This window comes from Pungitius pungitius, chromosome 8 (genome assembly GCF_949316345.1).
Source record: "Pungitius pungitius chromosome 8, fPunPun2.1, whole genome shotgun sequence".
Taxonomy (NCBI): Eukaryota; Metazoa; Chordata; class Actinopteri; order Perciformes; family Gasterosteidae; genus Pungitius; species Pungitius pungitius.
In genome coordinates, this window is record NC_084907.1 from 1,465,062 (window position 1) to 1,482,450 (window position 17,389).

Sequence of the window (17,389 nt, forward strand, 5' to 3'; positions counted from 1 at the left end):
GTCTCCCGCTGCCCGAGTGCAACCTGACACCCAACGGCTTCCATTTGAGCTCCACTTTTAGGCATGTGACAACACAACAGCCTATCGATTGGCAGCGAATGCATTATTGATCTCTTTCAGTCAGTATCCTCCTTTCATCTATTTCTTATTCTGCAAGTAATTATGCATATAGTATATTAGTTCAGCAGCCACCCGCCTAATCTTTACCAATTTGCATCGCTTTCTGCGACTAATTTGTGCAGCACTCACAGGGTTGTTGATGATGGATCAAGCTTTTAATATCCAGTAACTGTCACGGTTTGGCTTCGCTTCCTGTTTTAGTTTGAAGTTTCATGTCTCTTGTGGTCCTGGGTTAACTTCACTTCCTGCCTTGTCTTGTGATTGCGTGATTGATTCCACCTGTGTCCAATCACCTGCACCTCCCTTGTGTATTTAAGCCCTGTGTGCCAGTTGTCCTTTGTCGCGTCATTGTCCGTGTTACTTTCCGTCGGTGCACGTTGTCCTGTTTTTTCGAATAAAGAGCACACTTCGTCTGGGAATCCTGCATTTGAGTCGTGCTTCCGCCTGCACCGGCAATCCCCCATGTGACAGAATGACGCGACCATGGAAGGACTCAGCGGGATTCAGTTTTGTGAACCCGTTTTTGGGAACCCGTCTGGCCCTCGGCGGTCCCCGCAGCGTGCAGCAGGCTGCCAGGCGTAACGCCGACCCCGGCTCGCCAGCAGGCTCCGGGCGGCGTCCCGGTCGACGCCCTCGCCGCTGTCCAGACACTGCTTGGGACTCTCAGTGGGAGGCCAGCGCCCAGCCTCCAGTCCTTAGCGAACGCGGGAAGCAGGTGCTGGAGCTGGCCGCCCTCCTCCAGGCCAGGTACGATCCCCACGTCCTGGACCTCCGAGGTCGGCGGCAGCAACACCGTCCACGACGCCCGTCAGCGCCCGTTCCGGCGCCGAGACGCCCGTCAGCGCCCGTTCCTGCCCCGAGAACCCGGTCAGCGCCCGTTCCTGCCCCGAGAACCCGGTCAGCGCCCGTTCCTGCCCCGAGAACCCGGTCAGCGCCCGTTCCTGCCCCGAGAACCCGGTCAGCGCCCGTTCCTGCCCCGAGAACCCGGTCAGCGCCCGTTCCTGCCCCGAGAACCCGGTCAGCGCCCGTTCCTGCCCCGAGAACCCGGTCAGCGCCCGTTCCTGCCCCGAGAACCCGGTCAGCGCCCGTTCCTGCCCCGAGAACCCGGTCAGCGCCCGTTCCTGCCCCGAGAACCCGGTCAGCGCCCGTTCCTGCCCCGAGAACCCGGTCAGCGCCCGTTCTTGCTCCGAGAACCCGGTCAGCGCCCGTTCTTGCTCCGAGAACCCGGTCAGCGCCCGTTCCTGCCCCGAGAACCACGCCCCCGGTTCCGGCCCCGCGGCGCCTGACCATGACCCCTCCCTCCCACCCTCTTGGGACCGCCTGGAAGTCGGTCCTTGAAGGGGGGGTGGGGTCAGGGGTTGGGCCGGAGCCCCACGCCACGACGACGCCGCAGCCGCACTGCTCGGCGCCCCCCGCCACGACGACGCCGGAGCCGCACAGCTCGGCGCCCCCCGCCACGACGACGCCGGAGCCGCACAGCTCGGCGCCCCCCGCCACGACGACGCCGGAGCCGCACAGCTCGGCGCCCCCCGCCACGACGACGCCGGAGCCGCACAGCTCGGCGCCCCCCGCCACGACGACGCCGGAGCCGCACAGCTCGGCGCCCCCCGCCACGACGACGCCGGAGCCGCACTGCTCGGCGCCCCCCGCCACGACGACGCCGGAGCCGCACTGCTCGGCGCCCCCCGCCACGACGACGCCGCACAGCTCGGCGCCCCCCGCCACGACGCCGCAGCCGCACAGCTCGCCGCCCCCCGCCACGACAATGCCGGAGCCGCGCCGACCCGGCAGGCCCCCCGAGACCCTGACGCCCGGTCTCCGACCCGGCAGGCCCCCCGAGACCCTGAGGCCCGGTCGCCGACCCGGCAGGCCCCCCGAGACCCTGAGGCCCGGTCGCCGACCCGGCAGGCCCCCCGAGACCCTGAGGCCCGGTCGCCGACCCGGCAGGCCCCCCGAGACCCTGAGGCCCGGTCGCCGACCCGGCAGGCCCCCCGAGACCCTGAGGCCCGGTCGCCGACCCGGCAGGCCCCCCGAGACCCTGAGGCCCGGTCGCCGACCCGACAGACCCCCCGAGACCCTGAGGTCCGGCGGTCATCCCGGCCGGAGGGACCCGACCCCGTGCCGCCGACCCTTGGAGTCCCCTGGGCGGCCGGGGGTTGTCGGGTTCCCCGCCCTCCCTCCCTTGTCTGTTTTTCTGGGTTCCACCCTCCTTTAGGACCGTCTGGAATTCGGTCCTTGAGGGGGGGGTTCTGTCACGGTTTGGCTTCGCTTCCTGTTTTAGTTTGAAGTTTCATGTCTCTTGTGGTCCTGGGTTAACTTCACTTCCTGCCTTGTCTTGTGATTGCGTGATTGATTCCACCTGTGTCCAATCACCTGCACCTCCCTTGTGTATTTAAGCCCTGTGTGCCAGTTGTCCTTTGTCGCGTCATTGTCCGTGTTACTTTCCGTCGGTGCACGTTGTCCTGTTTTTTCGAATAAAGAGCACACTTCGTCTGGGAATCCTGCATTTGAGTCGTGCTTCCGCCTGCACCGGCAATCCCCCATGTGACAGTAACGTACACGTGCATTACAACGGACAAGGGGAAATGGTGTGTGTTCTATCTTATGCTAAAAGATCAAGGTTCAAGCAGCAGCTCCAGCTCAAGAAAATTGGCTTCACGACATCCATGCGTCACGCGACCCGTCACGTCACTGACGGACCAATCAAGACCTGACAAGGAACTGTGGAAGCAGATTGCAGCAGAACATTTCTGAGGCACTCAGGGGTCATTTGCGTGATCTCAAATAATAAATAAAGCTGTAACTGGAGGACACGTCACACGTGTGTGTGTGTGACCCAGAGATTATAAGGTCATGTGGATAGAAGCATCTCACTTTCCCCCCCGGGTGCCATTTAGAACACAGATGTTCTGTGAGGAGACATTTACTTTCATATATTCAGACACTTAACTTTTAGTTACACCTTTTGGTCTTTTTACAGACTGCTGACTACAGAAAATAGATCAAATATCGTCAGCTTCCATCTTAATAAATTATTCAGAGAAACAACTTGTGATGAACCTGGAAACGTTTCTTTTTTTCAGTTAATAAAGTGATGAATTAGGCACAACCTCCCTCTTCCTATTTCACTTTTTTGTTGCCAGACATTACTCCAATGCAGACTAATATTTTTTTTTAAATAAATGACCCAGAAGCAGCGCAGAGCTGCTCGTGCTCTGTGGCTAACGCTGGAACGGGGGACAGAAGACCCCCCATTGGCAGCGTTTCCTACGTCAAAGGGAGGCCGCTGCTCGCCGTGGGAATCTTGTTAGGCTTCTTATTGACATCGTGTTTCATTAACTTGATTAACGACATCTATGGGGCCCGTGCTCCACACTGATCAGCGTCTGGAGCGAGAGGAGCTGTCTGCGGTCAGGGGTGGGCCTCCCTGCTCTTCGTCCTCCCCACACCTTTGTCTTCAAAAGGCTGCACTTAGAAGTGAGGTCATATCCGTGAACATGAACCAGCAGGCAGTGAAAAGATGATCATTGTGAACCTTCCATCCAAACAGTGAAAGTAAAGAAATGAACCGGGTGTATAATACATGACTCGACATTAACTTTCATTTATTGGCCATTCATCTAGAATTACAAGATGTGCACTGAGCGTCTTCTGTGAGTCTGGAACCAATGAAGGGTCAACATAAGGCTTTAAAATCAAACACACTATACATTTATTTCAGGGTGTGACACCGTTAACGGGGTACCTGCCCCGTTGCATTTCCACACCTCCGATGTTTCCTGCAGGCTTTTCTTTTCTCTCCCAAATCTCTGTGCATCCACATCTGGTCTCATAAGTCCCTTCAGGAGGATTGACGCGGCGGGTGAGTGCACGAGAGGTGAGTTCCGGGGGCCGCGGGGGCCCCGGCTCGAGGCGCAGCGTGCAGAAGTAAAGATTGCCAGCCCCCCCCTCCTGGAATTCATATCTACCTTTCATCATGTGCTGCTTTTTGCCCACATTGTACTCAGCTATATTTGCCCTCTTAAGGGAGAGAGGGGGATGCTGCGCTGCTGCAGCAGGTGGATGCTGCGCTGCTGCTTCTGACTCGGATCATTTTTCATGGCACATTTTGCTCAAAACAATGTTACCTGGCAAAGTAAGAGCTCTACTGCAGCAGCAAAATAACACTACGCATAAAAATAGGCCTTATGTATTGACATTCAAATCTTTGCATAGTAAAGGCATTTGCTGGCTTAATGCTGCAAAAGCTCATTAGTGGAAAACACATCTATTAAGGGTTCAAAGCCATTGCTAATCACTTGGCATGAAAGCACCCAATTACTAACATTTGATAAGTTTGATGAGATAAGTTGTGATCCACTGAACTCTACGACGATTAAGACTCCGAAGGCCTGTACAGCTTCTGGTGCAGACTAAAACCACACCTCTACCTACCTCAGCACTTACGATGGCACTTCCTCATCGCACTTTGGACTTTGGCTTTCTGGAATATTTTCCTTTAATCACACGACTCACCAGACGGGTCGCAGGGACGTGCATTTAAAAAAAAAAAAAAATGTTTCAGCCCCAATAAACCTCCTAACATGTTTTACTCAGCGCCTATTAAGGTCCCGTCCCTCGGCAGCCCATTACGTTTCCAGAGAGGGAGACGAAAGGCTGGTCTCATTGTGTCCCGTCATGGTTCAAGAGAAGAGCGGGACTCCTCCAAGTCTCGTCTTTTTAATTACACTCGTTGCCAAACAAAACACTCAGACTCATTGGGGGGAGGGGGTCGTTTTGTGGAAGTGGACCCGGAGCCTCTCGCTGTAGTCTAACTGAAATGTCAGGCTCTATTACCTGTGGGAGAAATGACTGTTCTTAAATTCAGCCTTCTCTTTTTTCTCTCGTTGAGCTGGTTCTGAAACAGACTCAAGTCTTTCACATCTATTGATTATTCTTTATGCTGCTGGGATCGATGGAGATTTCTACCTCAATCCCAAAGCCCGTTTTCTTCTTTCTCACAAACACCTGATGACATAAAACTCCCAAACGGACTCAGAAATTCAATGCTGTCATTCCGTCAAGTAAAAATGTCGTGAAAGCTCATCGCTGCACACGACTTCTCCTCCTCCAGAACACGCAGAGCCACGTCACCTTCACCGGCTCCAACATACTCTACTTTATGAAATAAACACATGTAGTCCAGCTTTGTGCGACTGCTGGAGGCAGGAAATATCCACTTGGTGGGTGTGTCTGCAGTTTTCTGTTAGTGGCCGATGAGAGTTGTGTCACCTGAACACACAGTGCAGTTTGTTTGTGGACCAGGCGACAAAGACACAATGAGCCTGAAGAAACCAACACTGCTGAAACAACAACCCGCAACAACGAAGCACCGTGAATCACTGTCTCCTTCATCTCACTGACCCTGCATCTGGCACACGGTCTGTCCGATGCTTAAGGAGATGCCTTCACGTTCTTAGCAAAGACTGGAAAACAACAAGTATCTGATTTTTTGTTATATAGGCTTTTACCGGTTTTCCTCAAATAACTCACACAGATGATGCACGAGGCCAGGTGAACTCACCGTCCTCCCGGGACTTCTGAATGAAGGCGTCGACGCCGCTCTCTCCGTAGTTGCCCTCGGAGGCCACCGTGGAGACGTAGTTCCAGCGCATGGCCTTGACGATGTCCACCATGGCCTGGGCCTGGTAGGTGTCCGGAGGCACCACGCGGGAGAAGAAGTCGTAGCGGGTGTTGTCGCTGAGCTCCGGAGCTGTGGAGGCGTAGCTCACCTGGGGAATCTGCACAGGGGGAGGGGGGGGGGGGGAACGTGGACAACCGTTAGGAGCTCAATGCGGCGTCTGGGGAAAGTAGGGCGGGGGGAAAAAAAAGCTGTTTATCTTCCGCGGCACCTTTCAACCAACGTGGTGCTTCAAAAATGCTCCACATAAGAGGGAGGAAACAACCCTTAAATTCCATAACTGCATAACTAAGAGCCGGCCGATCTGAGACGGGATTTTGGGGAACATGGAGCACATCGCGTCTCCTAGCGCCTCAACGCGTGTTTTAGAACGCGGCTGCAGCATCTTTGATGAATACACGAAGCTGAAAGCGACCCGTTGCTGCGGGGTGCACGACAGCAGCTTTTAAAAGAGTAAAGACCTTGCGTCATCTTCTGTTGCTCCAGAGATTCTACGGATGGAGAAAGTTACATAAGAGGCTTCAGTGGGGAAATAAATAGGTCAGCTGAGGCACGACGCCGGTCTTCAGTGGCCCTGGTTTTAGATTTTCTGGTGGTGGTTGTGTTCCACCGCAGGGGACGGTTTCCAGGGGATTGTACGCTGTCAGCTTTTAGAATATAGGTAAACTGTGTTGGGGTAAATGGAATTTTGTATCCACAGTGATTTAGCAAACAGGCGGCCCGGGTGTGTTTCCTGGTAATGATACACAGCGGGTCACACTCGACCGCGGGACGACGGTGTTGTTGTGTCCCCGAACAAAAAGGAGGAGACGGTGCACTCAGCGAAACGTAATCCTCGTGGAAAACGGCCCGGTTTTCACTGGAGACGCCTGTTTCCCGCATGCAGCATTTCATTATCACAGACACCAGACTGGTAGGCTGTGAAACAGACACCCCCCCCCCCCCCCCCCCCCACAGACACACATTAACGTATCATCATGAAGTAAATGTTCACTGCACAAATGTAACCATGAGAGCACACGCCTTGAAGTCGCCTTCATTTACGCACAAAAGGAAACGAGTCGAGCAGAGAGAAATCTGCGCTTTTGCTCTTGGTCGCTTTGCTCAGCAGCCAAAGGGCACCTGATAAGACACGTTATATTGTATTTTTCATTAATAGCACATATTGTGTTCTGGGCAAAACTTTCAAGCAAGTCAGTGAAAATGCAAATGAAAAGTATAATCTGTGTATTTGATTGAATAAAGTAATAAATGCTGACTCAGTGCTATTTAGGTTTGGTCTATTTTGTGTTTTGTTTCATGTAGGATTGAAAACTCCAATTCAAATTAAACTACTAAAGCAGTTTTTTAGTTTTTAGTGTATCGACAGTAAAAGAGTGATAAGATAATGATCTCTGTGAATATTCGCATTTAGTATCGCATGAAATAAAAGAAAAGATGATTTTTCTTTTCTCGTTGTTTGGTACATGAGGGGGGTGGGGGGGGGGGGGGTTGTGGTGTAGTCCATGAAGACAGGTTAGAGTCCCCGGGGTAATTCAGTGAAAAAGGACCTGGAGGGGATTTGAAAAGAGAGCCTCAGCAGGGGAGAAACATGAAGTAATGATATGGAAAACATTCTGAAATAATGGAAATGTGTTTTCATGGGCTGGATTTTCAAGAGCTCCCCCAGGAGCGCCTCACATACGACTGATACAACAGATAATACGTAGTTCATGTAACTAAAAGGCTCCTTGAGAAATGTTTCACGGGCATTTTTCATCTGTCTTGTTCTCTTTTACTGTGATATCTCAGTCTTTTGTCAACACTTTACATACCTTTTGTAAAATGTCCTTGTAATTTAAGTAATAGTTTGAATATGTGATCGTAATAAAAAATGTGGTTAATTACAGACTTGGTGTGCCCATCCACCGTTTTCATATTCCTTTATAAATTAGGGATAACATGGACCTGCACTCCACCAAATGATGAAGAATAAGTGTAATTCATTAATAGGAATACATTTGCAGAACATGACTCACGGATCAAGGTCAGCATAATCTGGTTATTTGCTTCATATAAAGGGTGTCTTTCAACAGAAAATGAATAAGGGTCGAGAGTAGAAGTTTGTTCTACTGCTCGCCATGTGACTTTCTCCTCTATTACACCCATCACGTCCTCTGCTGAGGACTCAGCAGAGCGAGCCGTGTCTAATTGTGGAGACTGTTGACAAGTGCAATTTACAGTCAAGAATAGCAGAAATGTGTTGCTGACAGCCATGTGAAAAGGTCCATATGTAACAGAATAATGCATCACTACCTAAAAACCCATTTAAAGCCACTTAAGTAGTTAGTTGTGTGTTTTTGACTATACCTGGATGTGCATTTGGTTTCTGCAGCACCTGTTTCACATCGCATTGGATGACTCATTCAGTGCAGCACAAATAGCTGTAATAATCCGTTTAAAGATGTCAAGTTTTGCCCTTCTGATGTCAAGTAAATTCAATTTAACATGTGCACGCATCACACGTCGCCATGGTTCCTTTCCAAAATAATAATTAGGGGTAGAAATATCGAGCCTCCTTTTTGTGACTTTTCAGTGACCGTCTTGCGCCTCCCTCGCCAGCCTCGCTCAGCATCATTAAGTTTAGGATCCACTTCACGATGCTAATGCTGGGACCCGGGGTGTAGAGGGAAGTATTTCCCTGCGCAAGTTATTCCGTCATGCAAAACAGCTGACTGTATTTGCATGTGTAATGGAGGCACCTGACAGATCCTTGGAACCTGCAGCAGCAGCAGCAGCAGCAGCAGCAGCAGCAGCATCTGCTTCAATCGAGCTCCGTGTGGAAAACACGGAGTGGGTAAACAGAGTTTATCCCCACGACTTGCCGATCGTATCCCTGCACAAAAGGAGGCAGTTTCCATCTCGAGCGAAGCCGAGCCGCTTTGCTTCGGGACCTGGGCGTGTGACAGCAACAGTATAATACCAACCAAACTATTTTAATGGTCTGATTCCATGTGATAAGAAAAACATGGTGAAGAGAAGAAGAGAGAAGATTCACAGCAGTTCTGCTTGGACAGAAGTACGATGAAGAAGTGCATGCTGGGATGATCTCTAGTGAATTCTAGTGAAAGAACTGAACTTATAGTTATAGATGTATGTGAATATCCACAGTGTGAGCTGGGCTCTTGGTTCACGATGGTCATCTCTTTGTAGCAGAACAAATAAGAAAATTGCATTAAATTGCTCAGAGGACACCTGCCATCTTTCTCCGGAGCGCAGCCTATATTTTCACACTGTGCTAAATGAAAAATTTTTCTGGGAAACATCGGGACGTGTTTGAACTCACAATGTACCCTTTCACAGCGTTAATGTGAAAACCAGCAGCACAGATGATCATACAGTAAAACACCCGCCGGGCTCCGACGTCTAAATAGTTTAAGGTCCTCTTTTCCACTCCACCAACGGCAAGGGTTCGGATTTGTGTCGCTTCGTGTCAGAGAGCCACCGAGCAGCTGAGCTGTGTGTGTGTGTGTCGCATGCAGAGGAGCAACAGCTGCTTTTTTATTATCATTAGATTTAAGTGTCAACGGGCCAAACTGCAGGGTATCACTGTATTCTGCTCCAAGCTTCACGTAGATTCAATTTACAGGAAATGAAGCCTTCTAATTTATGTTGTTTAACTATGTAACGGCCACTTAAGGCGATAGTGGAACCTCTAATGAAAACAACAATAACTGTTAAAAAACTAATGTTAAATACGCGCTGAACGTCGACACTGAAACAGACAATAGAGGCGCGCTGGATTATTCCATTCACACAGCTCCCTTAATTCAATTTAAGGGCCTGAAAAGAGAAATTTGGGTCTGGACAGCGTCCCTGCGTGCAGGGAGGGACGCGGCTGAGCTCCCTCAGTCCAACGCACCCCTCCAGCATCAAGGCTTTCTCCCTAATTGCCATCAGCTGCTGTCGACACTGAGGGGAGATTAAAGTTTCACTTTGTTCCTCTCGGGGTGAGCAGAGCAGCAAAAAGCGCAGCCTCCCGAATAGAAAAACCAATTTCCCTGCATAACGATGTAAAAGAAAACAGACTTTCGCTGCACAGCCAACGAAACAAAGGACGCCCCGAAAACACAACGGAGACGTTTTGGCCACAACAGGTACAGCAGCGGATGCAAATGCATTATCACCATGGTATGAGCGCACTGCGTGGTCACAAACGGGTCAACGTCCAATTAACTGTTGGTTAAGCTGCAGCTGGTTTTGTGCATTTTGTGCATTTGCAGTGTTGATGCTCGTTCCCATTGTGTCCTGTGGAGTTTACAGTAGCAGAGTAAAGATTATCCAGAAGTAGAACTGTGCAAATCTGGAGGACCAAAGTTGTAGTGAAGGACCACAGACACTTCTAATAGAAAGCCGTCCCTTTAATGCATTCATTTTAATGGTCTTGTCTCTCAATTTCCAGTCTTACGTCCTACCTCGTGGTGCTTCTGTCTGCAGCTCGGTACAAGTACATTTTTGTCCCCGCAGAAGTGCGGTTAGTGACAGGTCGGCGGAGGCGGGGCTTAGGGAAGTGAACGGCCTTTTCTCCCCAGCTCGGTGGGTCCATGCTGTCCACTTTCAAATGCTCAACCCCCCCACCCCCCCGAGAGGCTGCCAATAAAATCCCAGAGCATGCCTCGGACCTTTTCATCACATTTCCATCGCTCAGACCTGACCTTTAATATTTTGACATTCCAATGAATTGAGAGACGAGTGAGAAAAGCCAATGAAATTGAACTGAATCCCGCGTTGTCTTCCACCGAGGCCGACATAAACCCTGCTTCAATCACGCAGATCACTCCAGGGCACCAAAGTCCCTCCGCGGCCCACTCCAGCTCTAATTAAGTGATGGAACCTCTTCAGTTCAGATGAAGGTTGCATCGAGTGGAACGCGCTGCTCATGTGACCCGTAAGGAAGACGCGAAACGGAGAGGTTACCTTCAGATGCTGCCATCGCTCAACGGAGCCAACTGAGACCATTTCATGCGACATTAGAAGTTTGCATCAAGAAATTTACCTTGATTTTACTGGTCAAATCAATACCAATCTGTGGATTTAATGATGCAGTTTTGCCCGAAACTCCATAACGTTCATTAGTTATAATCCAGCTACATTAAATCCACCTTTCAAGCCATTCTGTACATATATAGATGCTCCAACACTTCATATTTTGCATTGCTTGTACTTGTAGGAGTATTCTTAGGCTGTGGTACGTTGTAAGTAAAAGATCTGAGAGCTTCTCTCACCACACGGAGCCTCACACGCCATCGACCCGGGTCGCAGCCCTGCGCGCAGCAGCGAGTGTGTGCAGGGGCTGTTTTGGGTTCGGAGGACTTTCCAGTTATTGATTTGCGTGCTCAGATTAGCTCCACAAGTTGTCAACCTTTTGGAATTGATGAGAGCAATGACCTTACTGTTACTGAGCGGAGCTTTGTGTTCGACCTGAGATTGATTAGAAATAAATGTTACTCGCATTAAAGCGCGAACTTAAACCGTTTCGGAAGCTCCTCGGTGCGTCGTTTTAGGAGATCCTACAAAAAAATTACTTTTAAATGTTATTTAGACCTTCAAAGCCCCCTAATGAGCTGTTCAATTTTTCTGTCATTTAAAGGAAGAAGTTAATGAACTCGGACAATAATGGCGAATTAATGACTTAATGTGAGTTTATGTTTCATCCTGTAAGTGAATGTTGGTTCTGTTTACCAAAAACATTATCAGGCCCCATTGGTGATGTAGAAAACTCCCCGGCTGAGATTTCATACTCCAGTATTCGAGTATTCAAAAGTCTGGTGGTGAGATATGAAATAGGTTCTCACCCTTTGGAACATGGTAAAGTGTAAATCTCACCTGCAGAGGAGGAGCTCAAAGGATGAAGAGGACACTGTAATAGATCTGACTCCTTCTCACCCAGCAGACATGTGTTTATTCTGATATATTTAATGAAAATACCTTCATTTTGTAAACCTTGTTGGTGGGAGCACGACTTTTTGATTAAATCAGCTTTGCTTTCCCTTTGGAGATGTGATCTTGTTAAAGGGACTCTGTGGTTTCCATTTCCCGTCTGTATACAAGGGGAAGGGGAAAAAAACACAAGGCTCCTCCAGATTCAATTATCTACATTTGGAGCTAATCAGAATATCTTTTGGAAATATGTTGTTATCCCTTGAGATGTGGTCCCTTGCATCAAAAAAGAAGTTGGTAGAATCAGCAATGTGAGCCTTTTTGTTTTGTAAAATAATACCATGATATGAGTTTTAAGTCATGTTTTGCAACCCCTGCTGCAACACGTCTCCCTTCCCTCCTCCCCCCACCTTCTGTGACCTTTGACCCGAGCCGCCGTTTAGCTTAGCACAGAATGTGCTCCAGCGCACGGATGCCTCAGGAGGGACCCGAAAAGAACCTCGCCCTCTTTGTGGCGCCGATGAAGACCGGAACGTCGTCCCCTCTCGGCCATGTGGTTTTAACTCTGGGCCCGGACTGTGTGACATTTCATCACCAGACGCATCCTCACACCATCCGTGCAGGTGTGACTTCACACACACACACACAAACACCTCTTCACAATAACAGAGACAGATTCCCGCCAGCTCGTTTTTTTTTCTTCTTTTTTTTTCTACATCTGACTAAAAGGTTGTTTCACATGAGCAGATCCTCTTCTCGTCAGAGGCAAAGTGTCCGTGACACTGATCACAAATTTGGGGCTCATTTAGTTACACAATTGTAAATGTTTCCTTAAAAAGGTAAAGCCAGATTTTAGAAGTGAAAATAAACCAAGACGAGACGCTTGAAGACGTCGGCTTTAAGAAGCTGTCAGACGTTTTCCCACATTTAAAAGGAATAAATCATCAGCAGATACAATAATTGTCAATCTGCCGTCCAAAGGCTGACTCCAAATGATCCAAACAAACCTTCAGCCTGAGAGAAAATGTTTGTCATGGTTTAAGGTGTGTGACTGATATTGGGTTTGGTTGCATTTTCAGAAAATGGGTTGTTTTTCTCTTTGTGGTCAGCGAGATGAATCACAATTACAAGTACAAACTAGTATAGATGCTAAAAAGAAAAGGCCACTTGGTGATACTTCCTATACTTTACTACGAGCTGAAGACGCCTCACTTCAGAACATTAGTGAGGATCCTATTTTTAATAAAATCACAGAGAAACCGTGCAGGCCGATGCTATTATTTACACACGTCCTCAAGTACGGCCTTTTGAAAAAAATGTCCATCACTAATTCATCACATAACACATAGCAAATTAATTAATTCAGCAAGTATTTCTCTCAAATGTAAATGTGTCACTTAGCACGAGCAGAGCTCTGAGAATAATAAGGTTTCTTTCTTTTTCCATTTTTTTCTTTTTTCACGGGATGCGTAGCTGCTAGCTGTTAACGGGGAATAAATTGCGAGCGCAATAATAAAAGTTCTTCCCATGATTCGCATTAGTATGCAAGTTGCTGATGGCAGCAGCACTTCATTTGTTAACACTATGCGCACAACATCTGCAGAGCCAAGGAAAAATGCAACAAAAATACGACAAAGAAGCTATTGGAGGGAGGCTCGCACTCTTTTATTAAATAGTGGTCTTGAGCAGCTTTTGTTCTGATTGTAATGAGGAGTAGGTGAGGGATCTAAGGGAACTTGTGCTGCATAATAAAACACACTGAAGGACACAAAACCATGACTTCAAATCGGGAGAATGTGAACATGTCGGTGAGCTCAAATCTAAAATACCTACCATTATATGCTATATTTCATAAAGTATGTAGAGAGGGGGGGGGGGACATTTATTTAGACTGAGCTGTCCAACCGAGAGCCGCTTACCTTCAGCAAGTGCTCTTATGACAGTTACCTGCCGGCCCAATTATCCATAACACGGACCTGTCATCCCACCGGGGCCCTTTCTGCAGGCCGCAGACATGTGACACACGGCACACTGCAAGTCTGAAGACTCACAGTCCTCCACCGACTCTCCCGCTGCTGCTCCCCTTCTCTGCTTTACTGAATAAGCGGCTCAATTATTGATTGTTTTCGGGGGGGGGGGCGTGTGTTCCTAAATTATTAAATGTGCCTGTAGTGGAAAGCGGTGCCGGGGTTAATGCGGTTGACTTGGAGAAAAAAAGAAGAAAAAAAACAGCTCCTGCTTAATTGTGATGATTAGTGCCGGGTGCACGTTTACCTATTGTGTACAAGTGTTGTTTCTGCATGACTCTCTCTGGAGGACCTGACTTTTTACAGACGCGCTGGTAAGCAACAAACTAATTGGACTGTTGATAAGTTGTCCAAACGTGATGATTGTTGGGTGCCGGGCATTTATTCGTTTGAGGGAACCCAGGATGTCCAACATCAGCAGGGCGTCGTTGCTAAATGGCCTTTTGGCCCGAATGTGGAGGCGGCAGGCGGCCCCTCGGTCACGTAGCACCTCGTCCTTTTTCAGTTTGCCTCAATCCCAAAACATGTTGCAAGTACTTATTCTGACTGGTCCATGTGCCATGTATCACTGCAACGGTGTGTGAAACAGGTAAGTGAACGAGGCCGTTGCACGTGGAGGGCAGACGGAGGTGTTATTTCAGGGTGCCAAACACCGGCGACCCGACAAAAGAAAACAGCTGCCTCTGAATGGTGGATCAGGAGGCTGGATTTAAAAAATGCTCTCAAGGTGGAAGCCCTTTGATTGCTTCAGCCTCGCTAACACAAGCTTTCAATCGGACACTTTGAGATTAATCCGCTGGCTTGTCGTCTATATTTCCTGAATTGTTTTTTGAGTCCTTTGAGGCCACTTGGGGGCCAGTTGTCCCTGCAGTGGCCTCCTCTCCCCAGGAGGTATCCAGTCCCTGTCAAATCCTGCACCAAAGTATTAAAAATACTGTTTAAACTATACAACTCCTTTTGTGTCAGACGTTATCAAAGTCAAATCGTTGGTCAGTTTTGTTCAGAAGTTAAATGAATCATTTACTTGTAGACCTTTAGCTCGTGAAGCAAAAATACTTGTTTTCACTCAGCTCTGTTCAAAAGCTCCAGCTTGATGAGGTATTCTCAGTAATTTACTAAACTCTTTATGTGCATGTACCCGAGGAAGGATGGGGTAAAAAAAAAACACAAAAAAAACAATGGAGAAGTGCAATGAAAAAGAAACGGAAAACAGCATGAAGTCAGCAGAGGCATGTTTAAGGTAGATAAGGTGGAAGCAATTGGCAGTTCCTGCTCTTTTCCACTGGCAACAGACATTTTATTGGCAAGTCAGGAAGATAGTCTCCCCGGCCCCAGGAATAAGCCAGAGAACGCAACAGCTGGAGCAAATGCTGTTGGTCACAGCAAGTCATCCAAATAGATGCTTCTCCTCTTTAGAGAAGGTCGGGCTCATTTCTCACGGATTCTTCCATCAGGCGCAGAGTCGGGATTCACAGAGTAATTAACACGTCCCCTTTGACGTTCAGTCTTCACAACACGTCGACACGTGTGAGTTTAGATTTCCTTCCACCTTCTGATTATGTGATGAAAAATGTGTTGTTTTATCGCGCATCACCACCCATGAGAATAAGAATAAGGCTGAAAAACAAAGAACTGCACACAGCCCTAACCCTAAAACAAAGAACTGCACAAAGCCCTGACCCTGACCCTAACCCTGACCCCTGCACCTCATTCAGGGTCAAGTGGAGTAATTGTATTCCCACCACAAATCACAAATTAACCTTAAGGTTCGAGGACACTACACAACTTCCCCTGTCATTAAACCAGGTTAAAAAAAAACATTCACAGACTGCTTTCAGTTGGAGAAATGATTGCAACAGTTTGGTGGCCAGCTTTGAACCACAGACAGCAGGGTCACAGAAGGCTGGCAAGTCACCCGCTGACAGGAAGTGAAGGAAGAAGATAAGAAAGCAGCCTCCCACAGAGCCATGAGACCTGGGACTAATTAGATCTGTCAGGCGGAATAAAGTGAGTCCAAATGTAATCTATTCATAATCAGGATGTTGCAACAGATTCCGCCGAGTCCACAAAGTTTGAGTTCAGTCCCTGTGGAAGGTTCCTGTTCCTGGACAACACCCCGACTAATGCTAAAGCATTCATTATATATTCATCATATAAGTCCAGACTGAGTGACTATGAGTCATGTGACAGCAGCCCATCACACAGAAACACAGGAACTTGACTCCTGAGCTGGTAGGGGGGGCAAAACTTCCAACTTGAATAAGTGAGAAACACGACTTCACATCAATGCTGTCGATAACAAGTTTTCCAGATGAGATTTTAATGTGTTAAAGTCACATTTTGTTTGTGCAAAAAAACACACAAAAAAAACTGCTACTTAGTCTATAAAGTACAGGAATAAAGAATCTAACAATGACCCCTCGCTTGATGAATCAATTATAATGGCAGCATTTATTTTAAATGACTAACAGAAGACATTTGGTCTTACCTTTGGTCTCTCTCTGCATCGTTGAGGAGACGCCTCGGAGCCTCTGCTGCTCTTCTGTGTGAGTGATTACTACAACCTTATTACTCCTCCTAATTATGCAGCCCGCCACTCGCAACCCGACTTACTAATAATAAATGACTGTTATTGTCTCCTCTGTCCCTGCACCGAAGGGGGGGGGAGACTGTTGTATAGCACACACTGCACTAATACAACATGTAGTAAAGGCCGGCCATGGGGCCGTGCAGGAGATAACGTGTTTAAATGGACCAGGAATACCCAGCATTCAGTGCAGGTTAACAGTTCACATCACGGACGCCCCGCGGGAAACAAACTTAACATCAATGCGCAACACAGAGTCTAGTTTATCCCCATATTTCATTTGCTATCCAAAATCAGCTCGGGGTCCGTTCATTAATAATCAGCGTGGTTGCTGTCAGGAACTGATGGTTTTCATAAGCTCATTAGCCACCGCACCGCAGATCGTAGGGGTCGGGGTGAGCAATTACTTTCCCACAAGTGGAGAAGCCGGCTTATGAGAAACGCGTGATTCAATAAGGATCTCAAGCAAATTGGTTAAAGCTCTGGAAGGCTAATAATACCACATCTGGTAATATTTAACATTAAATTAAGGAATTCATTGTGTGTAGAGGATATGGATGAACTAAGCCCACGCCGGATCCCACGTCATTCAGCATCAGTAGAGGAACAATTATCAGAATGAACGTGGGACCATGAAGCCCCAGATGAAGGCGGCGAGGCCCTTTCTGCTCCTCTTTGGCGTTAATTACGCGACCCGGAGAAGAGTTTAAATGAGGCCCGGCAGCAGCAAGGAGGCCCTCGGATCCACCTGCTCGGCCCGTCTGAGTCATTAGTCCGGGAAACACGAAAAGCTCCTTTTGGATAGCTGAACTTTAAATTTGGACGTAATAAGGAGAAGACGGATCAAAATGGTACCTCGCTCAGAAGACGAAAGATCACTGGGGAGAGAACGTTGCTTTTATTCCCTCTTTGTCCGCCGGTAATCTCTTCTCTGCTTGTATATGAGAATGCATTAACTTTTCATGAGGAATAATTCAAGCGTAGAAAGAATGCAGTGTGAGAACCACAGAGTTTCATAAGACCCAAATAACGCATCAGGATTTCATCTGGAGGGGG

The 17,389-nt window shown here is 48.4% G+C and overlaps 1 protein-coding gene across 3 annotated transcripts in view; it reads right to left on the minus strand.

Annotated features, from left to right (window-relative positions):
* Positions 1-17,389, minus strand: part of grm4 (glutamate receptor, metabotropic 4) — an 88,563-nt gene that overhangs the window by 35,623 nt on the left and 35,551 nt on the right. For all 3 annotated transcript variants that reach the window (XM_037490365.2, XM_037490364.2, XM_037490363.2), the window contains exon 3: positions 5,684-5,900. In XM_037490365.2, coding sequence (XP_037346262.2) covers positions 5,684-5,900 — 217 coding nt within the window. The remainder of the gene's footprint in view (positions 1-5,683; positions 5,901-17,389) is intronic.